The sequence below is a fragment of the Aphelocoma coerulescens genome, chromosome 27 (genome assembly GCF_041296385.1).
Source record: "Aphelocoma coerulescens isolate FSJ_1873_10779 chromosome 27, UR_Acoe_1.0, whole genome shotgun sequence".
NCBI lineage: Eukaryota > Metazoa > Chordata > Aves > Passeriformes > Corvidae > Aphelocoma > Aphelocoma coerulescens.
In genome coordinates, this window is record NC_091040.1 from 1610834 (window position 1) to 1633759 (window position 22926).

The window sequence follows — 22926 nt, forward strand, 5'->3', positions numbered from 1 at the left end:
AAAAAATAATAAAAAACCCCCCTAAACGCCCCCCAAAAAAAGTAAAAAAAACCCCAAAAACGCCCCCCAAAAAGGTAATAAATCCCCCAAAAAACGCCCAAAAAAATAATAAAAAAAACCCCCAAAACGCCCTAAAAATAAAAAAAAAACCCAAAACACCCAAAAAAAAGGTAATAAAACCCCCCAAAAATACGCTAAAAATAATAAAAAAAACCCCAAAAACGCCCAAAAAAAGGTAATAAATCCCCCCCAAAACGCCCAAAAAATAATAAAAAACCCCCCAAAAACGCCCAAAAAAAAGTAAAAAAACCCCCAAAACGCCCAAAAAAAGGTAATAAAACCCCCCAAAACGCCCAAAAAATAATAAAAAACCCCCCAAAAACGCCCAAAAAAAAGTAAAAAAACCCCCAAAACGCCCAAAAAAAGGTAATAAATCCCCCCCAAAACGCCCAAAAAATAATAAAAAACCCCCCAAAAACGCCCAAAAAAAAGTAAAAAAACCCCCAAAACGCCCAAAAAAAGGTAATAAAACCCCCAAAAAATACCCTAAAAATAATTAAAAAAAACCCCAAAACGCCCAAAAAATAATAAAAAAAACCCCAAAAACGCCCCAAAAAAAAAAAAAACGCCCCCAAACCGCCCAAAAAAAAGTAAAAAAAACCCCCAAAACGCCCAAAAAAAGGTAATAAAACCCCCCAAAACGCCCAAAAAATAATAAAAAACCCCCCAAAAACGCCCAAAAAAAAGTAAAAAAACCCCCAAAACGCCCAAAAAAAGGTAATAAAACCCCCCAAAAATACCCTAAAAATAATTAAAAAAAAACCCAAAACGCCCAAAAAATAATAAAAAAAACCCCAAAAACGCCCCAAAAAAAAGTAAAAAAAACCCCCCAAAACACCCAAAAAATAATTAAAAAAAAACCCCAAAACGCCCAAAAAATAATTAAAAAAAACCCCCCAAAACGCCCCAAAAAAAAAGTAAAAAAAACCCCCCAAAACACCCAAAAAATAATTAAAAAAAAACCCCAAAACGCCCAAAAAATAATTAAAAAAAACCCAAAACCGCCCAAAAAATAATTTAAAAAAACCCCAAAAACGCCCAAAAAAAAAAAAAAAAAAACCAAAAACGCCTAAAAAATAATTTTAAAAACCCCCCCCAAACGCCCCCAAAAAAAAGTAAAAAAAACCCCAAAAAGGCCCCAAAAATCCCGCCCCCCCCCGCCCCCCCAGCCCACAGAGGAGGCCGCAGCCGCGCGCGCCGCTCTCAGCGTTTATTCCGCGGCCGCTACAGGACCCGGCCCAGCCCCGCCCCGAGGGACGCTCCGCTCCTCCCCGCGCCCCGCCCGCCAATGGCTCCGCGGTTCGGGTTCGGTTTGATTTGTTGTTGTTGTTGTTGTTGTTGTTGTTGTTGAGGTTTTTTACATTTTTTATAATTTTTTTTTTTAATTCTTTTTTTAAATTTTTTTTAAATTCTTTTTTAAAATTTTTTTTTAATTCTTTTTAAAATTTTTTTAATTTTTTTTACATTTTTAAAAATTTTTTTACATTTTTTAAAATTCTTTTTTTAATTCTTTTTTTAAATTCTTTTTTTAATTCTTTTTTTAATTCTTTTTTTAAATTCTTTTTTTAATTCTTTTTTTTAAATTTTTTTTAAATTCTTTTTTTAATTCTTTTTTAAAATTTTTTTTTAATTCTTTCTTTAATTCTTTTTTAAATTCTTTTTTAATTCTTTTAATTCTTTTTTTAATTCTTTTTTTGAATTCTTTTTCTGAATTCTATTTTTGAATTCTTTTTTAAAATTTTTTGATTTTTTAATTCCTTTTAAAAATTTGATTCTTTTTTTAATTCTTTTAAAATTTTTTAATTCTTTTTTTTAATTCTTTTTAAATTTTTTTAAATTCTTTTTTAAAATTCTTTTTAAAATTTTTTTATTTCTTCTTTTTAATCCTTTTTAATTTTTTTTAATTCTTTTTTTTAAATTCTTTTTTTAAATTCTTTTTTAAATTCCTTTTTTAATTTTTTAAAATTCTTTTTTTTAATTCTTTTTTTTAATTCTTTTTTTAAATTCTTTTTTCAATTCTTTTTTTAAATTCTTTTTTTAATTCCTTTTTTAAATTTTTTTAAATTCCTTTTTAAAATTTTTTTTATTTCTTTTTTAAATTCTTTTTAAATTTTTTTTTTAATTCTTTTTTTTTAAATTCTTTTTTAAAATGTCTCTTATTTCTTTCTTCTTCTTATTTCCTCCCCACCCCACCACCCACCCCAAAAAACACCTTTTAGGAAATCCCACCCTCCACCCCTCCACAAACTAAAAAGAAGAAAAAAAAAGGCATTGCTGGAAACGGGGCCGGGCTCCACTCCAACCCCTGGGATTTTAATTGGTTTGTTTTGTTTTTTTTTTTTCTTGGTTTTTGTGGTTTGTTTTTTGTTTCTTTTTGTCTGTTTTCGGTTATTTCTGTTGGTTCTGCACGTTGGGGCAGAGCACTGAAGGCACATTCACGTCTGATACCCTGTACGAGCTGGGGGCAGCTCCGGGAGGGAGAGAAAATGAAATGAGGAGGGAAGGGGAGAAGGAAAATAATAATAAAAAAAAAGAAATGGGGGGAAAAAAATAAAAAAAAAAAATCCCCCAAAAAAATGGAAATGAAAAAGAAAAAAGGAAAAAAAAAAGGGGGAAAAATAAAAAAAAAATCCCCCCCAAATGGAAATGAAAAAAAAAAAAAAAAAAGAAAAAAAAGGGGGGAAAATGAAAAAAAAAGATCCCCCCCAAAAAAGAATATTAAAAAAAAAAAGAAGAAAAAAGAGGGGGAAAAATAAAACAAAAGAGCCCCAAAAAAAGAAAATAAAAAAAAATCAGAAATGAAAAAAAAGGGGGAAAATAAAAAAAAGATCCCCAAAAAAAAGGAAAATGAAAAAAAAAGAAAAAATGAAAAAAAAAGGGAAAAATAAAACAAAAAGACCCCAAAAAATGGAAAATGAAAAAACAAAAATCGAAATGAAAAAAAAAGGGGGGGAATAAAAAAAACCACAAAAAAAAGGAAAAAATAAATCAAAAATGAAACAAAAAGGGAAAAAAAAAGGACCCCAAAAAAATGGAAAATGATAAAAAAAAAAGGGGGAAAGGTTGAAAAGAGAAAAAAAAAAAATTGGAAAAATTTGGTGTGGGGGGAATGGAGAGAAAGGGGAAAAATGGGGAAGAAATGAGAAAAAGGAAACGGAAAAAAAAAGGAAAAAAAAGGGAAAAAAAAGGAAAAAAAGGGGGAATTGAGATGAAAAAAAGAAAAGGGAAAAAAAAGGAAAAAAGAGAAAAATGAAAAAAATTGGAAAAAGGAAAAAAAATAGGAAAAGGGGATAAAAAAGGAGGAAATAGCAAAAAAGAAGAGAATAAAGAGAATAAAGAGAAAAAGGACTGGAAAGGAAAAGGGAGAAATAAAAAGAGGAAAAAAAGAAAGAAAAGGAGGAAAGATAAAGGGAAAAGGAAAAAATAAAGAGAAGTAAAAAGAAAAAATAAATAAAGAGGGAAAAATACAGAAAAAAGGCAAAATAAAGAAAAAATTAAAAAATGAAAATAAAGAAAAAAGGGGAAATAGAGAAAAAAGAGGGAAAAGAAAAAAGGAAAAGGAAAAATAAATAAAAAGGGAAAGGAAAATAAAGAGGAAGGAAAAAGAAAGAAAGAAAGGAAAAATTCAGGGGAAAAGATCAAGAAAATCAAAGACTAAAGGAAAAAATGGAAGAAAATTCAAAGAAAAAATGAAAAAAAAGAAAAATGGAGAAGAAAAAAGGGGGGAAAGAAAAAATGGGGAAAAAAAGAAAAAATGGGGGAATTAAAGGGAAAAAAAGAAAAAATGGGGAAAAATTAAAGAAAAAATGGGAAAAATTAAGGAAAAAATGGGGAAAAATTCAAAGAAAAATGGGGAAAAATTAAGGAAAAATGGGGGAAAAATGGGAAAAAATTAAAGAAAAAATGGGGAAAAATTAAGGAAAAATGGGGAAAAAATGGGAAAAAATTAAAGAAAAAATGGGGAAAAAATGGGAAAAAATTAAAGAAAAAATGGGGAAAAATTAAGGAAAAATGGGGAAAAATGGGAAAAAATTAAAGAAAAAATGGGGAAAAAATGGGAAAAAATTAAAGAAAAAATGGGGAAAAATTAAAGAAAAATGGGGAAAAATGGGAAAAAATTAAAGAAAAAATGGGGAAAAAATGGGAAAAAATTAAAGAAAAAATGGGGAAAAATTAAAGAAAAATGGGGAAAAAATGGGAAAAAATTAAAGAAAAAATGGGGGAAAAATCAGAAAAAAAAGGGAAAAAATCGAAAAATAAACCAAAAAAAAAGAGAGAAGACAAATTCAAAAAAACAAAACCAACAAGTTCCAAGAACCAAAGAGCAAATCCTGCTGGAGTTTTCCTGCTCTCCCTCCCAGGAGCTTTCCCGAGGCCTCCACAGAGCTGCAAATGAAGTGAAAATTCCCAATCTCCAAACCCTGAACCTCCTAAAAAAACCCCCCCAAAAAAACCAACAAAAAGCATTTTTTTTGTTTTTTTTTTTTTTCTTTCTTCCCCTCCCCCACCCTCCCCTTTATTTTATTTTATTTTTTTATTTTTTTTTTTCCAGAGGAAAAATGGAAAAATCCCATTCCTTCACCGTGGCCAGAACTTCGGGAAGCAGCAAAGATGCAATTCCTTGTGGGTTGTCCTCATTCTACAGGAACCAAAAAAAAAAACCCCAAAAACACCCCAAAAAAAGCCAAAATACACCCCAAAAAAACCAAAAAAAAAACCCCCAGAAAATTCCTCGTTATTCCTGGGAAAGAACCAAGAATGTCCCCCTCCCCCAAAAAATTAAAAAAACAACCAAAAAAAAAAAAAAAAAGGAAAATATTGGGGAATGTTTGACACCATTTTATTCATCTTCAACTGCAGTGGAAAAATAGAACCTTTTACAAGTGCTGTCGGGTCAGCTCAACTCATATATTTATATCTTTTATATAAATTTCTTTTTTCAGTTTTTTCCTTTTTTTTTTTCTTTTTTTTTCCTCTTTTTTAATTTTTTTTTTTTTTTGGTTTGGGTTTTTTTAATTTTTTTTTTCCCCTCCTGTTGTTTTTTTTTTTTTTTTTTTTTTTTTCCAAGTGCAGCAAGAGACCAAAAACCACACGGGAACCTGATCCAAATGGAGAACCCCAAAAAAATGAATTTAAAAGAAAATTATAAAAAAAAGGTCAAAAAAAAAAAAAAAAAGGCCGAGTTTCCAAATAAATCCCATTTATGGGCATTTAATCCCATTTTTTGGTGTGTTTTCACATGGAATTTCCTCTCAAAATATCACCTGAATTGGGGTTTTTTATTATTTTTTTTGTCCTCTGTGTGTGTATATTTTTCATCTTTTTTATTTCTCGTATTTCTCTTTTTTTTTTTGCTTTTTGTTGTGGTTTTTTGTTGATGTTTTCAGCTCTTTTTTGGAACTCTTTGGCACAATTTTTGATGTGTTCTGGGCTGTTACAGCCCAAGTCAGGAGAGCTCTTTTCCCAATTCGAAGCACTTTAAAAAAAACCAAACAAAACAAAACCAAAAAAATTGAATTTTCTTTTTTTTTTTTTCTTTTTCCAACTTATTGACTTTTTTTTTCTTTTTTTTTTCCTTTTTTTTTTTTTTTTTGCAATTTTTGAAGCCTGAAACTCACCGGACAAGTGGATTTTTCAATTCCCTGGAACTAAAAATGATCTTTTTTCCCCCATTTCTACATTCACAGTTGAAGATTTAAGGAAAGAAAGGCGCTTTTGTTGCTGAGCAGGACAAGCCAGGAGCTCCAAACATTCAGCATTTCCCTAAAATAAAAGCCCTAAACAACAACTTTCCTTAAATTTTAATTTTTTTTCCTTTTTTTTTTTCTCTTTTCTGCTTTTTTTTTTGGTGCCCATCTCTTACTGCAGCAGTAGGACTGAACCACCTCGGGTTAGTTATGAAATGCAACAGCAAAACTTTTAATTTTTTGTAGAGAATTTGGGCTTTTTGGGGTTTTTTAAAGGGTTTTTTTTTAATTTTTTTTTGTCCTGGAATTTTTTTTTTTGAAATTTTTTTTCCCTGGAATTTTTTTTTCCTGAAATTTTTTTACTGGATTTTTTTTTTGGGGGGGAAATTATTTTTTGGAATTTTTTTTCTGAATTATTTTTTTCCTGAAATCTTTTTTTCCGGAAATTTTTTTTTTTTGAAATTTTTTTCCTGCAATTTTGAATTTTTTAAAAATTTTTTTCCCTGCAATTTTGAATTTTTTTTTCATTTCTTTTTTCCCGAAATTTTGGTTTTTGGGGAAATTTTTTTGGGGGGGAATTTTTTTTCCCCTGAAATTTTTTTTTTTTTTTTGGAAATTTTTTTTTCCCTGAAATTTTTTTTTTTTTTTGGAATTTTTGTTTTTCCCTGGAGAATTTTTTTTAAATTTTTTTTTTTTGGTGGTGGTTTTGGGAAAAAAAAAAAAAAAAAAAAAGAGAGCAACTGCAATTCTGGGTTTGTTTTTTTTTTGAAGTCAACAACGTGGACATCGCCTCACTCACACACACTCACTCCTCTGAAACTCCTTCCCCCCCTCTCTCCTGGGGGGATGATTTCCTTTTGGAGGCAAAAATCCCAAATTCTTCCCAAATTTCCACCTTTCCTCTTGATCTCTCTCTCTCCAGCAGCCAAGGCCTCACAGAGAACCACAGTGAATCCCAATTTTCCTCTTTTTGCCTCGTTTTTGCCACATTTTTGCCTCATTTTTGCCTCGTTTTCACCTCATTTTTGCCACATTTCTGCCATTTTTGCCTCATTTTTGCCTCGTTTCTGCCACATTTTTGCCCCATTTTTGCCTTGTTTCTGCCTCGTTTTTGCCACATTTTTCCTCATTTCTGCCTCGTTTTTGCCACATTTTTGCCACATTTCTGCTTTATTTTTGCCTCATTTCTGCCTTGTTTTTGCCACATTTCTGCTTTATTTTTGCCTCATTTCTGCCTTGGTTTTGCCTCATTTCTGCCTCGTTTCTGCCACATTTTTGCCTCGTTTCTGCTTTATTTTTGCCTCATTTCTGCCTCGTTTTCCTCCTCCAAACTCAGCTGGCCACCGTGGAGAGAAGCCCCTCCTGGTGGGTTTTTTTTCCCCCCCCCCTTCCCCTTTTTTTTTTTTTTTCCTTGGATTTTGGGGCACAGAATTCCCTCCTGGATGCCTCTTCCCGGTGCCAGGGTCACAAATGTGGTGTGGGATTTGTTCCAAAGCCTCACTCACTCATCCTCATCATCCTCTCATTCCCAAACATTCTGCATCCGTGCACACTTCCTCACTCCCGGGGGGTTTTTTTGGGGGGTTTTTTAGAAGATTGGAGATTTTTTTTGTTGGTGGTGGTGGTGGTTTTGTTTTTTTTCCAGTGGGGGTCCTCAGGTGTCGTCCCAATGGTAACAGATCTGGAAAGGGGGGAAAAAAAAAGGGGAAAAAGGGAATTAAAGGGGAGGAAAAAAGGGATTTGGGGGATTAAGGGGGAAAAGGGGATTCAGGGAATTAAGGGGGGAAAAGGGAATTAAGGGGACAAAAGGGGGTTCAGGGAATTAAGGGGAAAAAATGGGATTTATGGGATTAAGGGGTAAAAAAGGGAATTCAAGGAATTAAGGGGACAAAAGGGGATTCAGGGGAAAAAAGGGAATTAAGGGGAAAAAGGGAATTCAGGGAATTAAGGGGAAAAAAGGGAATTAAGGGGACAAAAGGAGATTCAGGGGAAAAAAAGAATTCAGGGGATTCAGGGGAAAAAAGGGAATTCAGGGAGAAAAAGGGAATTCAGGGAATTAAGGTGAAAAAATGGGATTTATGGGATTAAGGGGAAAAAAGGGAATTCAAGGGAATAAGGGGACAAAAGGGGATTCAAGGGAAAAAAGGGATTCAGGGGATTAAGGGGAAAAAAGGGGGATTCATGGGAATAAGGGGGTAAAGGGAATTCAGGGGAAAAAAGGCAACTCAGGGAATTAAGGGGAAAAATGGGATTTATGGGATTAAGGGGAAAAACAAGGAATTCAGGGGATTAAGGGGAAAAGGGAATTCAGGGTAAAGAAGGGAATTGAGGGAATTAAAAGCCCTGGAAGTGTTTAAAAATGTTGGAATGTGGCACTTGGGTTGGGTTCCATCTTGGGAAATTTTTCCAACACATAAAAAACCACAATAAAAAAACACCTCCACACCCCAAATCCCAGAAGAAAAAAAACGAAAGTGGGGAAAAAAAAAATTGACTTTGTAGGATCAAAAGAGAAATAAATGAAAAAAAAAAAAACCCAAAACAAATGGGGCTTTTTTTTTTCCACCAAAAAAACCCAGAGCAACAACTTCCAGGAAAACAGAACTTTGGGATTGTGACTCTGCTGAGCCAATTTCCCTGATTTTTCCAGGTGGGAAAAAAAAGCAGGATGAGGCCTTACCAAGCTTGATTCTTGAGTTTCCTCAGCTCTTTCGTGGCCCAGGTGGCGAGGGTTTTCGTTTTGTTCGTCTTGGATCTCCTCCCTTCCGTTAGCAATTCATGGATCATGGGTCTGGCTTCTACTAATTTCAGGACATCCTTCCCAAAAGCTGTACACAAATCCCTGGAAGCAGAGAAAGATTGAGGGGAAAAAAAAAAAAAAAAAGGGCTGTGAGTGCCACAAAAAGCTGCTCGAGGTCATGGATTTTTGGGGAAAATTGTGATTAAAATTTGGTCAAACTCTCGGGGTCAAACTCTCAAAAAAAATTTGGTCAAACTCTCAAAATGTTGATTTTCCTGTAATTCTCCCCTAAAATCAGCAGGAAGAATTTAAACACCTCAACCTGGCTTTCTCTGGTCCCTAAGGATGAGGGGTTGTTTTTTGTTTCCAAGCTCCTGGAAAAATCCTAAATCTGGGATTTCTGTGACGATTTTCCCACCTCGCCGCTCACCTGCGGCATCGCTTCGCACCTTGAGCGAACCACTGAAATCCAACCCCAAAACTGACCCTTAAAAACTTCAGAGAAGCCAGAAAAAAAAAAAAAAAAAAAAAAAAAAAAGGGTAGATTCCAGGATTTTTCCTAGGGAAAAATAGGATGGGGAGGGCCTTACCCTATGAGTCCAGCAGCGCAGGCCACCACCCCGTCCGTGTGATCCTCGTCCCCGGCGATGTGGTCGATGTAGGACAGGATAAATTCCACCCTGGGCTGCACCAGCATCACGTCAGCTGTGAGGGGAAAGGCTTGGTCAAAGGCCTCTTGGGATTTTTGGGATGGACATTCCGTGTTCCCAAACCAATCTGGATCCCCACCCAGAACAGCTCTTCTGGTAGGGAAAGGGAAATGCTCCTGGATTATTGTGGATTTCTGCTGTTTGCCTGCTGTGAGTGTTCGCTCCCAACGGGGAGGGACAGGGCAAGGATGAGCTCATGGATGTGACAACTCCAAAAGGAGGCTCAGGGGGAACTCCTGGATCCCTGGAAATGCCCAAAAAATGGGTGGATGTGGCACTGGGGATGTGGTTTGGAGGTGACAGGGACTGGATGATTTTAAAGGAAGGGATGGAGCAGGGATGTGACAACCCCACAAGGAGGCTCAGGGAGGTTTGTGTCAGATTATTTGGGAATATCTCTCCACTGGAAGGGCTGTAAAACATTGGAAAACAAGCACCCAGGGCTTGGAAAATGCCTGGCAATGTCCCAGAAATGGGTGGATGTGGCACTGGGGAGGAGGTGACAATGACTGGATGATTTTAAGGGAAGGGATGGAGCAGGGATGTGACAACCCCACAAGGAGGCTCAGGGAGGTTTGTGTTGGATTATTTGGGAATATCTTTCTACTGGAAGGGCTTTAAAACATTGGAAAACAAGCACCCAGGGCTTGGAAAATGCCTGGCAATGTCCCAGAAATGGGTGGATGTGGCACTGGGGATGTGGTTTGGAGGTGACAGGGACTGGATGATTTTAAAAGAAGGGATGGAGCAGGGATGAGCTCATGGATGTGACAACCCCACAAGGAGGCTCAGGGAGGTTTGTGTCAGATTATTTGGGAGTATCTCTCCACTGGAAGGGCTGGAAAACATTGGAAAACAAGAACCCAGGGCTTGGAAAATGCCTGGCAATGTCCCAGAAATGGGTGGATGTGGCACTGGGGAGGAGGTGACAGTGACTGGATGATTTTAAGGGAAGGGACGGAGCAGGGATGTGACAACCCCACAAGGAGGCTCAGGGAGGTTTGTGTCAGATTATTTGGGAATATCTCTCCACTGGAAGGGTTATAAATATCCCAGAAATGTGTGGATGTGGCACTGGGGATGTGGTTTGGAGGTGACAGGGACTGGATGATTTTAAGGGAAGGGACGGAGCAGGGACGTGACAACCCCACAAGGAGGCTCAGGGAAGTTTGTGTCAGATTATTTGGGAATATCTCTCCACTGGAAGGGCTGGAAAACATTGGAAAACAAGAACCCAGGGCTTGGAAAATGCCTGGCAATGTCCCAGAAATGGGTGCATGTGGCACTGGGGATGTGGTTTGGAGGTGACAGGGACTGGATGATTTTAAGGGAAGGGATGGAGCAGGGATGAGCTCATGGATGTGACAACCCCACAAGGAGGCTCAGGGAGGTTTGTGTCAGATTATTTGGGAATATCTCTCCACTGGAAGGGCTGTAAAACATTGGAAAACAAGCACCCAGGGCTTGGAAAATGCCTGGCAATGTCCCAGAAATGGGTGGATGTGGCACTGGGGAGGAGGTGACAGTGACTGGATGATTTTAAGGGAAGGGACAGCGCAGGGATGTGACAACCCCACAAGGAGGCTCAGGGAGGTTTGTGTCGGATATTTGGGAATATCTCTCCACTGGAAGGGTTATAAATATCCCAGAAATGTGTGGATGTGGCACTGGGGATGTGGTTTGGAGGTGACAGGGACTGGATGATTTTAAAAGAAGGGATGAGCTCATGGATGTGACAACCCCACAAGGAGGCTCAGGGAAGTTTGTGTCGGATTATTTGGGACTATCTCTCCACTGGAAGGGCTGTAAAACATTGGAAAACAAGCACCCAGGGCTTGGAAAATGCCTGGCAATGTCCCAGAAATGGGTGGATGTGGCACTGGGGAGGAGGTGACAGTGACTGGATGATTTTAAGGGAAGGGACGGAGCAGGGATGTGACAACCCCACAAGGAGGCTCAGGGAAGTTTGTGTCGGATATTTGGGAATATCTCTCCACTGGAAGGGTTATAAATATCCCAGAAATGCGTGGATGTGACACTGAGGGCACACGGTCTGGAGGTGACACCGAGCAGATGATTTTAAGGATTTTTTTCCCAAGCTTTCCAAGCTTGATCCCAACAAAGACCCCGACCCCTGGGGGTACTCACGGTGCACGTTCTCCTGGTCTCCCTTCAATCCCTGGATGATCCCGGTGTAGGCCTCCAGGCAACCCTCCCTCAGCTCGTTCAGGTAATCCACCATGTCGTAGTCGGACTGGGGACGGACACAGGGATGGGATGAGCCCCTGGGAACATCCCCTGGGTGCTCCCATGGGATTGGGGACAGCTCACCTTGTCCACCTGGGCCTGGGATGCCTGCTGGAGGGTGTTGAGCACCACGTCCAGGTACTTCTTGAACTCCCCTCCGATGGCCAGCGCGATGTCCCCGAACACCGACAGGATCTGCGGCTTCACCGACCTGTGGACGTTCTCGTTCTGGAAAAGGAATCCCAAAAGGGCTCCAGGTCAGTGTGGGAAGGGAGGGAAAGAGGAAAAGGCCTGGAGGTGCGGCAAGGGAGGTTTGTATGGGATGTTTGGGAATGTTTCTGCACCGGGAGGGGTGTAAAATATTGGGAGTTTAAGGAGTCGGGGTAGTCAGCATGGCTGGGAATGTGCCAGAAATGTGGGAGGAATTTGGAAGGAATTCAGGAAGGAAGGAATTTGGGAAGGAATTCAGGAGGGAATTTGGAATTCAGGAGGGAATTTGGGAAGGAAATCAGGAAGGAATTTGGAAGGAATTCGGAAGGATTAGGAAGAATTCAGAAGGAAGGAATTCGGAAGGAAGGAATTCAGGAATTAAAGAATTCAGGAGGGAATTTGGAAGGAATTCGGAAGGAATTCAGAAGGATGGAATTCAGGAGGGAATTCAGAATTCAGGAGGGAATTTGGGAAGAAAATCAGGAAGGAATTCAGGAATTCGGAAGGAATTCAAAAGGAATTCGGAAGGAAGGAATTCAGGAATTAAAGAATTCAGGAGGGAATTTGGAATTCAGGAGGGAATTTGGAAGGAATTCAGGAGGGAATTCAGGAGAAACTCAGAAGGAACTCAGAAGGATTAGGAAGAATTCAGAAGGAAGGAATTCAGAAGGAAGGAATTCAGGAATTAAAGAATTCAAGAGGGAATTCGGAATCCAGGAGGGAATCTGGAAGGAATTCAGGAGGGAATTCAGAAGGAATTCAGAAGGATTAGGAAGAATTCGGAAGGAAGGAATTCAGGAGGGAATTCAGAATTCAGGAGGGAATTTGGGAAGGAATTTGGAATTCAGGAGGGAATTTGGAAGGAATTCAGGAGGGAATTTGGAAGGAATTCGGGAAGGAATTTGGAATTCAGAAGGGAATTTGGAAGGAATTTGGGAAGGAATTCGGAATTCAGAAGGGAATTTGGAAGGAATTTGGGAAGGAATTCAGAATTCAGGAGGGAATTTGGAAGGAACTCAGGAGGGATTCAGAAGGGAATTTGGAAGGAATTCGGGAAGGAATTCAGGAGGGAATTCAGAAGGGAATTTGGAAGGAATTCGGGAAGGAATTCGGAATTCAGAATTCAGGAGGGAATTTGGAAGGAATTCAGGAGGGAATTTGGAAGGAACTCAGGAAAGAATTTGGAATTCAGGAGGGAATCCAGGAAGCTGATAAACGAGGAGATAATCCCTTTGCCCCCCAACAACTCCTGGCCGCCGCTCAAACCGCACGGAGCCGTCCAACACCAGCCATTCCCGGCAAATTCCTCACACTTCTGGCGTGCTTCTCCCACCTCCCACTCCCCCTGGGAAGAGTGTGCATCCAACTGTTACTAAGGAGCAGGGAATCACTCGCTCACCCCCAGGTTCTCCAGGAGCAGCTGCATCACCTCGTCGCAGAAGGGGAGGATGTTGGACTGCAGCGCTCGGCACAGGTCCCCCACCAGCCCCACGGCGGACAGGCAGACCTGCAAAACAAAAAAAACCCAGCCACACGCCCACCCCTGAGTCACTGGGATCCAGATCCAAGGATTTGGGATCATTCCGGCACTCGGGAGTCATGGGAGGGTAATTAAACCCCAGGGAATAACGAGCTGGCTGACATCGCAGAGATGAGGAATAAGGGCAGCGCATCCGGGAGCGGCAGAGATTTGTTTGGGAAACCAACTCCAAATCCCACAGTTTCACCTCATGGAAGGCACCAGGATCTGATATTCCAAGGGGAAATTCCAGCCAGGATTTGGGCTGGAAAAACAACTCCGAATTCCACAGTTTCACCTCATGGAAGGCACCAGGATCTGATATTCCAAGGGGAAATCCCAGCCAGGATTTGGGCTGGAAAAACAACTCTGAATTCCACAGTTTCACCCCATGGAAGGCACCAGGATCTGATATTCCAAGGGGAAATTCCAGCCAGGATTTGGGCTGGAAAAACAACTCTGAATTCCACAGTTTCACCCCATGGAAGGTACCAGGATGTGATATTCCAAGGGGAAATTCCAGCCAGGATTTGGGATGGAAAAAAACCTCCAAATCCCACAGTTTCACCCCATGGAAGGTACCAGGATCTGATATTCCAAGGGGAAATCCCAGCCAGGATTTGGGCTGGAAAAACAACTCCAAATCCCACAGTTTCACCCCATGGAAGGTACCAGGATGTGATATTCCAAGGGGAAATTCCAGCCAGGATTTGGGATGGAAAAACAACTCCGAATTCCACAGTTTCACCTCATGGAAGGCACCAGGATCTGATATTCCAAGGGGAAATCCCAGCCAGGATTTGGGCTGGAAAAACAACTCCGAATTCCACAGTTTCACCCCATGGAAGGTACCAGGATGTGATATTCCAAGGGGAAATTCCAGCCAGGATTTGGGATGGAAAAACAACTCCGAATTCCACAGTTTCACCCCATGGAAGGCACCAGGATCTGATATTCCAAGGGGAAATCCCAGCCAGGATTTGGGCTGGAAAAACAACTCCGAATTCCACAGTTTCACCCCATGGAAGGTACCAGGATGTGATATTCCAAGGGGAAATTCCAGCCAGGATTTGGGATGGAAAAAAACCTCCAAATCCCACAGTTTCACCCCATGGAAGGCACCAGGATCTGATATTCCAAGGGGAAATCCCAGCCAGGATTTGGGCTGGAAAAACAACTCTGAATTCCAGTTTCACCCCACAGAAGGCACCAGGATCTGATATTCCAAGGGGAAATTCCAGCCAGGATTTGGGATGGAAAAACAACTCCAAATTCCACAGTTTCACCCCATGGAAGGCACCAGGATCTGATATTCCAAGGGGAAATCCCAGCCAGGATTTGGGCTGGAAAAAACCTCCAAATCCCACAGTTTCACCTCATGGAAGGTACCAGGATCTGATATTCCAAAGGGAAATTCCAGCCAGGATTTGGGATGGAAAAAAACCTCCAAATCCCACAGTTTCACCCCATGGAAGGCACCAGGATCTGATATTCCAAGGGGAAATCCCAGCCAGCAGCACCTCCTTCCTCATCAAGGCCAGAAATCGTGGAATGTCAAGGCACTCAAGGATTTTGCTGGATTGAACTGAGTCCGAATGGGTTCAGGGAATTAAAATCAAGAATGGGCTGGGTTGGAAGGGACCTTAAAGCTCATCCACCTAAAATCCCACAGGGAATATCTCCCACTATCCCAAAACTCATCCAACCTGGCCCTGGACAATTCCAGGGATGGGGCAGCCCCCAATTTCCCTGGATAAAGGGAGAAGCCTGATCCATACCTGGTACTCAGCGTAGTTCTTCAGCCCAATGCCAAGGAAAGGTTTGAAGGCATCCATGTACTTCAGGAACTCTCCACCCAGGACTGTGCAGGGAAAATATCCCAGTGAGAAGGAAAATCCCAATTTGTGGAATTTCCATGAAAAACAAATCAAAAAACCCCCCCAAATTCCACCCAAACCGAGTGAAAACCAATTCTCTGCTCGACAGCCGAGTGATTTATCCCACACTCTTCCATGCTCTAAGGTGGTTTGGATTTTGGAATCCTGGGATTGTTCAGCTGGGAAGGGACCCACTGGATGGGCAGGGACACCTTCCACCATCCCAGGTTGCTCCAAGCCTCGATCCAACCTGGCCTTGGACACTTCCAAGGATGTGAACACCCCCAGCTCTCCTTTACTGCCTTATCCACGCTCTTCCTTGGAAGTGATAAGAAACCAAAATTCCACGCTCTGAGGTGCTTTGGTTTTTAGAATCCCAGGGTTTCTTGGGTTGAAAGGGACCGTGAAGTGACACCTTCCACCACCCCAGGTTGCTCCAGCCTCGGACACTCCCAGGCAAGCAGCACCCACCCCTTCCCCGCACCACCCAGTCACCAACGACATTTTTCACCACACGGCCCAAAATTCCCGGATCCAAGCCCATCCCTGGCTGTTCCCAGCCCATTCCTGACCTTCCACCAGGGTGCTGACGGCCATCAGGGCGTCCTCCTGCACCCCCCCGGAGCCGGCCGTGCTCTGGAACATCCTGAGCAGCGAGGCCATCACCACGTCCGAGATCTGCAGCGCGTCCTGGTGCTGCACCTTCCGCAGCACGTTCTGAGGGAAAAACCACGGAAAACGGGCAAAAATCACCGCTCATCCCACAGATAAAAGCGTTCCCACACCCATGGGAGCTGCGAAAAAGATGAAAGGGAGCTGCTGTTTGAACCCTGCTGCCAAAAAAAAAAAAAAAAAATCTGCTTTTGTGGCTGCCAAGTCCCATTCATTTGGCTGCACTGAGATTTTCCAGCTGAATTTACCTTTCCTGCTGCATAGGCTGTTCTCCCGGCTTTGCCATTTGTAAGCTGGAATTAAATGTGACCAGCCCAAATTTAGCTTATTAAAAAAAAATAAAATAATAAAATCCTTTTTTTTTTTTTTTTCTCTGTCGCAGCTGAGCTCGTTGAACCTGAGTTTTGCTTCTGAATTCAAGTTAAGGAATGGTTAAAGTGGTTAAAATATAACATTTCCCAGGAAAAGAAAAAAAAAATCTTTAATCTCCAGAGGAAAATAATTATTTTAAGTTTAATTTTACACTCCACAAAGATGCACTTTGGCTGGTTAAATAATTAAGACTGGATTTATGGAATTACAGGGTGCTTTGGGTGGGAAGAGACCCTAAAAATCCCCAAATTCCATGGGCAGGGGCACCTTCCACTATCCCAGGTTGTTCCTTCCACAGATGGGATTTTCTAATTTAATTTTAAATATTACCAAATATTTTTCCTCTGCTGGATGTTTATAATTGTATTTCCACCAAAAAGAACAAAAAAAATTATGTAAAAGTATTAAGTATTTGCTGCAATTGGGTAAAAAATTCAGGTTCAGGTTTTGGGATTAAAAAAAGGCATATTTAGAAATTAAAACTGGCAATTTAATTCCACCTGGATTACACTTGCCTGGCAGAGATCAGTGCCCACCCTGTGAGATTCCAGGGTGAAAATTCCCCATTAAAACCCTTTTTAAAGGGCAGGTTATTCCCATTTCCCATTATTTGAAAAAATTACCCTAAAACTGGAGAGTTGCAAACAACCACAAAGCTTTTTGAGGATGAAATTCAGGATTTCTCAAATCGACCTGGAGACCACCTGGGTTGCTCTGAGCTGATTTTTTGGGGAAAAAAACCCCTGTTTTGAGTGGAGTTTGCAGCAGTAAGCACTGCACTGGTGGCTCCTGCTCATTAGCAGCTGTTTAATTCCCAGGACACTCAGAACATTTGAATTGGTGCCACTTGGATCAGGAGCACCGAGCACGAGAGGCAGATGAAGGAATCAAAGCCATGATGGAGTTTGTTTTCTTTTTTGTCTGTGGGGTTGTTGAGGCTGTAGCCAACCCAAGAACCAATCTGACAGCACAGACAATCTTTTATAAAATCCCTAACAGTGCTCTTTTAGTCAAATTGCCCTAAATTTTGTCACTTAGTAGAGACTTCCGAACCTTGCATCACCTCCCACGTGGCAGCTGGGACACAAAATCCACTTTTTTCATTCAAATCTCAGCACCAGGAGCTGAGGTTGGAGCTTCAGGGGTATGAAAATGCCTCAAAAATCACTTTATTCCCAAAACCACAGACAAAGGAGAGAGGAATTTACCTGGAGAGTAGCACAGAGAAGGGATTGGAGATCATTGAACTGGATTCTGTCAGAGGTGCTCTGGATGTGAGACTGAAACAAGAACAAAACCCTGCGTGTGAAGAGGCTGCCTGGGATCCTGGCAGCTCCAGGGAGAGCCAGATTGTACTTTAAATATTTGTTCTTTTCAGATTTCAGACCAGAGGGGCTGTGAAGAAGCTGAATATAGAATCCCTGAGTGGTTTGGGACCTTAAATCCCATCCATTCCCACGGGCAGGGACATCTCCCACCATCTCAACCTGGATTTGGACACTCCCAGGGATGGAGCAGCCACAATTTCCCCCGCAGCTTTAAATCAAGATTTACCCACCTCCATCTGCAGCACTTGCTGGAGCCTCTCCATGATGACCAGGGTGGTTTTTTGGACAGCAGGATAACAGTCCTTGGCACTGTTTTTCACTATTTCCATCAGGGATTCATAGGCAGAACTCCTCAAGTTATTCTGGTGTCCATCAGGTCTGCAACAGAAGGAGGAAGATTTCCAAGTGCTTGGAAACAGATTTTTTTAAAAATTAAAAAAAAAAATTTTAGTAAACCAGCAACAGCTCCATTTGAGTGCTGTGACAAGCAGGAGCAATTGAAAAGCCTTGAATTAAAGGGAATTTGTGATTTCCAGAATCTCTGGCAACAAGGAGAGGGACAGAAGGAGCCTCAGAGTTGGTGTCAGGTGAGCAGCACTTCAGAGCCCCAGACACCTCTGAGGGTGTGAAATCTGAAATTCAGGCACCTGAGATGATTGGTGGGCTCCAGAGCCTTGAGCCAGACACTCCACTCCTGGCTGGATGGAAACGAAGACAGGGAAAGAGTTTAAATTTTGAACTGGGACAAGGTTTTTAAGGAGAATCAGCAGCAAAATGGCACCATCAGTCCACGGAGCTGATCGAGGGATTGAACCTGGAGCTGTCAGATTTATGTAACCTTCAAGTCACCATAAAATTTGAGTTTTAGCCCTTTTTTTTTTCCTGCATCTAAGAGGAAAATGTTTTGCCTCATCTATTTTCTGTTTCAGCTGGGATGGGAATGGGAGCTTAAGTAGGTCCCTGGCTCTTCTGGGAGCACCTGGAGCTGACGGGAAGGGATGGAATCCACATAAAAACAATCAGGAGAAGGAACAAACACAGATCCCTGGTTATGTCCTGCTGCAATTCCTGATTATCCTGTGGCCCTGCAGCCAATGGGGCTGAGCCTTGTGACTGCACAAGAAGGGCAGAGTCTTAAAACTGTGGAGTTAAACTCGGAGATGTGAGGGAAAAGGGGGGAGATGTGAGGGGAAAAGGGGAAAGATGTGAGGGGAAAAGAGGGGAGACTTGAGGGGAAAGTGGGGGAGACGTGAGGGGAAAAGGGGAGAGAGGTGAAGGGAAAAGGGGGGAGAGATCTGAGGGGAAAAGGGGGGAGAGATCTGAGGGAAAAGGGGGGGAGACGTGAGGGGAAAGTGGGGGAGACGTGAGGGGAAAGTGGGGGAGACGTGAGGGGAAAGTGGGGGAGACGTGAGGGGAAAAGGGGAGAGATGTGAGGGGAAAATGGGGGAGAGATGTGAGGGGAAAGTGGGGGAGACGTGAGGGGAAAGTGGGGGAGACGTGAGGGGAAAAGGGGAGAGATGTGAGGGGAAAACGGGGGAGATGTGAGAAGAAAATGGGGGAGATGTGAGGGGAAAATGGGGGAGAGATCTGAGGGGAAAATGGGGGAGAGATCTGAGGGGAAAATGGGGGAGAGATGGGAGGGGAAAAGGGGAGAGATGTGAGGGGAAAAGGGGAGAGATGTGAGGGGAAAAGGGGAGAGATGTGAGGGGAAAAGGGGGGAGATGTGAGAAGAAAATGGGGGAGAGATCTGAGGGGAAAGTGGGGGAGACGTGAGGGGAAAGTGGGGGAGACGTGAGGGGAAAAGGGGAGAGATGTGAGGGGAAAACGGGGGAGATGTGAGAAGAAAATGGGGGAGATGTGAGGGGAAAATGGGGGAGAGATCTGAGGGGAAAATGGGGGAGAGATCTGAGGGGAAAATGGGGGAGAGATGGGAGGGGAAAAGGGGAGAGATGTGAGGGGGAAAGGGGAGAGATGTGAGAAGAAAATGGGGGAGATGTGAGGGGAAAATGGGGGAGAGATCTGAGGGGAAAATGGGGGAGAGATCTGAGGGGAAAATGGGGGAGAGATGGGAGGGGAAAAGGGGAGAGATGGGAGGGGAAAAGGGGAGAGATGGGAGGGGAAAATGGGGGAGATGTGAGGGGAAAATGGGGGAGATGTGAGGGGAAAAGGGGGGAGACGTGAGGGGAAAAGGGGAGAGATGTGAGGGGAAAATGGGGGAGATGGGAGGGGAAAAGGGAGGGGAAAAGGGGGGAGATCTGAGGGGAAAAGGGGGAGATTTGGGGAAAAACAAGAGAAATTCAGAGGAAAATGGGAGAGATGTGAGGGAAATACCAGAGATTCTAAGGAAAACGGGAGATTTGGGGAAAAACAAGAGAAATTCAGAGTAAAATAGGAGAGATTCAAAAGAAAATAGGGAAGGGACACTCCCGGACTTCTTAAAGCACATATGGACAAAATACTGTAAAATTATTCAATGGGTAGAGCTGCTTTCCTGGGATTTGCATCCTTTATTTTTTTTTTTATACAAAAGAAGTGCCACCTTTTAATCCAACACCAGATCTCAGCTGCCAGGAAGAGCCCGAGAGCCTGAAGTGGGAAATAAATGAAAAAAAAAGCTTTTTTGAGAGGTTGTTTTACCTGTCTGCAGTCTCCAGCAGTTTCTGCACTATCAGCTCAAAGGAGGAGGATAAGCAGTAGGTTGCTGGTTCTTCCTGATCATCAGCCACATCTGCAGCTTCATAGGCAGCTTCAGCAAGGCTGGAGAAGGCCTGGAACACAAAATATCCATTGGTTTTCCACCCTCACAGCTCCAAAAACTCAGATTCCATCCATTTTCCTGCTAAAATACCAAAAAAATCCCCCACCTAAACTAAAAAAAAAAACAAAGTGCAGGATGAGCAACTCCAGAGGAGTTTAACTGTGCTGGGATGGGTGGGTGAGAGGAGCTGAAAGCTTCCTGGGTTTTTATTTTACTCTAAAAACACCCAGGAATCATCTTCAGGAGACAAAAGCCACCTGGATTTTTGCCAGGATTAACAGGGCAGGGAAAACCCCTCTGTGCTGATGAGTCTTGAAACCCCTGGGATTCTAAAAAAGGAGGGATTCTGTCATTTCTAGAATGTTTTGACAGGAAAATCCTCCTCCCCAGATCAGTCTGAGGGAGCAGCTCCTGGAAGGCAGTGAGGACACAAAGACCAGACAAAGCATCAGGGAAAAAAAACCCAACCAACTCCTACTTCCCAAATTATTTCTGGGATCGCTGCAGGAGCAGGTTTGGGTGATGGGAAATGAGGTGTTGCAACCCTTCCCCAAGGCAATCCAAGAAAAAGCTTAATCCCAAAATCCCTTTTCCCAACCCCACGACACCAGGGACAAGCTCCCACAGCATTCCCAAACTGGAAGCAACTTCTACACTCAGTGAATATCAGCATTTTTCTCCTAAAATTCCACTTTTTTCCTTTATTTTTCCCTGCAAGAGCCACAAAATAGAGTTGGGATAATTTAAGTGTCAACCAGTGTTTGCTGGGGAAGCAAGCCATGGATTAATTCTGGAATTCACTCAAGTGTGTGTGGATAAATATATAAAACCACTTTAAAAATTATATAAATATATAAAACCATACAAACATAGAAAATCACATAAATTTATAAAACCATACAAAGATATAAATTTATATCTTTATATAATTTATAAAAATGCCTATTTTTATGTATTAATTTGCATTAATATATTTGAATTCTATTCATAAAAGCCCCTGACAGGAGGGTGGAGCCAGGTGGGAGCCAGGCAAGACTAAACAACTTCAAGGGATGCCCAGGCTGGATATCAAGGACAATTCCTTCATGGAAAGAGTCCCAGGCATCTGAACAAGCTGCCTGGGGCAAGGCTGGACTCCCAATGCCTGGAATTCTCCAGCAAATTCATGGACGTGGCACTCGAGCACAGAATTTTGGCGGTGGCGCTGGCGGAACGCTCGGACTCGGTGACGGGAAAACCATTCCAGATCCCACCAGGAGCTGCTTTTCCCCGTGGATCTGAACAGCCCTGGCAGGGTTTGGTGGGTTCCTCACCCAGCAGACGTTGGTGGCCACCCTGGGCTCGGCGCTCAGCCCCTCCATCAGGCACTGCAGCAGCGGGGCCAGGTAGATGTCGTTGATGGCGGCCTCGGGCAGCATCTCGCAGATCCTGCCCACGGTCCAGGCTGTTGTGTCCCTGACCACCACGCTGGGATCCTTCATCAGCTCTATCAATGTTGGCATGGCCTGGGAAAGAGCCAGGAAAAACCAGGTGAGGGGGAAAAAAAAAAGAAAAAAAAAAGAAATCATCCTGCATTTGTCCCAGTCCTGTAGTTTATTTAGGATGTATTTTATTTTGTATTCATGGATCTATTCCCTAATGCGACCCCTTTTCCAAACACCTTCACCAAGGATGGTTTTACTCAGCGTTCCCAAAGTGAAGGCAGCTTCTATGTTCAGTAAATATTATCATTTTTTCTCCTCAAAATGCCTTTCTTCCCATTTTCTTTCCTACCTGAGTCACAAAAGAAGATCTGAGGTAACTTAACATGAGTGCTGGGTTACGGATCAAATCCAGGATTTGGATTTGAGATGTTCTCCTCCAATTAACCCAGGGATTTTGGGTTCTAAAAGCCTCCAAAACCAGGTGATGTCCTTCTGATTTTCCTTAAATTTAGAGCACGTGCAAATCAAACATTCTCCTCCAATTAACCCAGGGATTTTTAGCTCCAAAAGCTCCAAAACAAGTGATATCCTTTCAATTTTCCTTAAATTAAGAGCACGTGCAAAGCAGACACCCTACTCTAAATAACCATGGGTTTTTCAGCTCCAAAAGTCTCCTAACCAGGTAATAGCCTTTCAATTTTCCTTAATTTAAGAGCACATGCAAAGCTGACATTCTCTCCCAATTAACCCAGAGATTTTGGGCTCTAAAAGCCTCTAAAAACCCCACAAAACTCAGGCTCCAGAAGCTTCCAAAACAGGTGATATCCTTCTGATTTTCCTTAAGTTAAGAGCACGTGCAAATCAGACATTCCCCTCCAATTAACCCAGGGATTTTTAGCTCTAAAAGCTTTCAAAACAGGTGATATCCTTTCAATTTTCCTTAAATTAAGAGGATGTGCAAAGTGGTATCTTGCTCCAAATAACCCAGGGATATTGGGCTCTAAAAGCCTCCACAACCAAGTGAAACCCTTTCGATTTTCCTTAAATTACGAGCACATGCAAGTCAGGTATTCTTCTCCAGATAATGGAGGGATTTTGGGCTCTAAAAGCCTCTAAACAAGAGATTTTCAGTTCCAGAAGTCTCCAAAACAGGTGATACCCTTCTGATTTTCCTTAAACTAACAGGACATCCAAAGCTGACACCCCTTCCTTCAAATAACTCCGGCGTTTTCGATAGGTGCCACCCTTCCAATTTCCCTTAAATTTAAATAAAAACCCTGCACAAACCAAACACCCTCCTCCAAAGAACCAAGCGATTTTGA

General features: G+C 41.9%; 1 protein-coding gene across 3 annotated transcripts in view; it reads right to left on the minus strand.

Moving 5' to 3' along the window:
• Positions 1-6488: 6488 nt before the first annotated feature.
• The window catches only part of KPNB1 (karyopherin subunit beta 1), a 37467-nt gene continuing 21029 nt past the window's right edge, over positions 6489-22926 (minus strand). Inside the window, exons 11-23 of one of the 3 annotated variants that reach the window (XR_011146686.1) lie at positions 21494-21685; positions 20060-20190; positions 17653-17800; positions 17303-17374; positions 15623-15767; positions 14952-15034; positions 13054-13161; positions 11529-11672; positions 11346-11451; positions 9078-9192; positions 8428-8589; positions 6766-7428; positions 6489-6711 (exon numbers count right to left, since the gene is read on the minus strand). Coding sequence is in view for 2 of the 3 variants with exons in the window: in XM_068996320.1 (XP_068852421.1) it covers positions 8424-8589; positions 9078-9192; positions 11346-11451; positions 11529-11672; positions 13054-13161; positions 14952-15034; positions 15623-15767; positions 17303-17374; positions 17653-17800; positions 20060-20190; positions 21494-21685 (1410 nt within the window). In the remaining variant the exon portion in view is untranslated. Of the gene's footprint in view, positions 7429-8423; positions 8590-9077; positions 9193-11345; positions 11452-11528; positions 11673-13053; positions 13162-14951; positions 15035-15622; positions 15768-17302; positions 17375-17652; positions 17801-20059; positions 20191-21493; positions 21686-22926 lie in introns of those variants that run through there. The other 2 variants (XM_068996321.1, XM_068996320.1) reach the window with 2 other exon arrangements.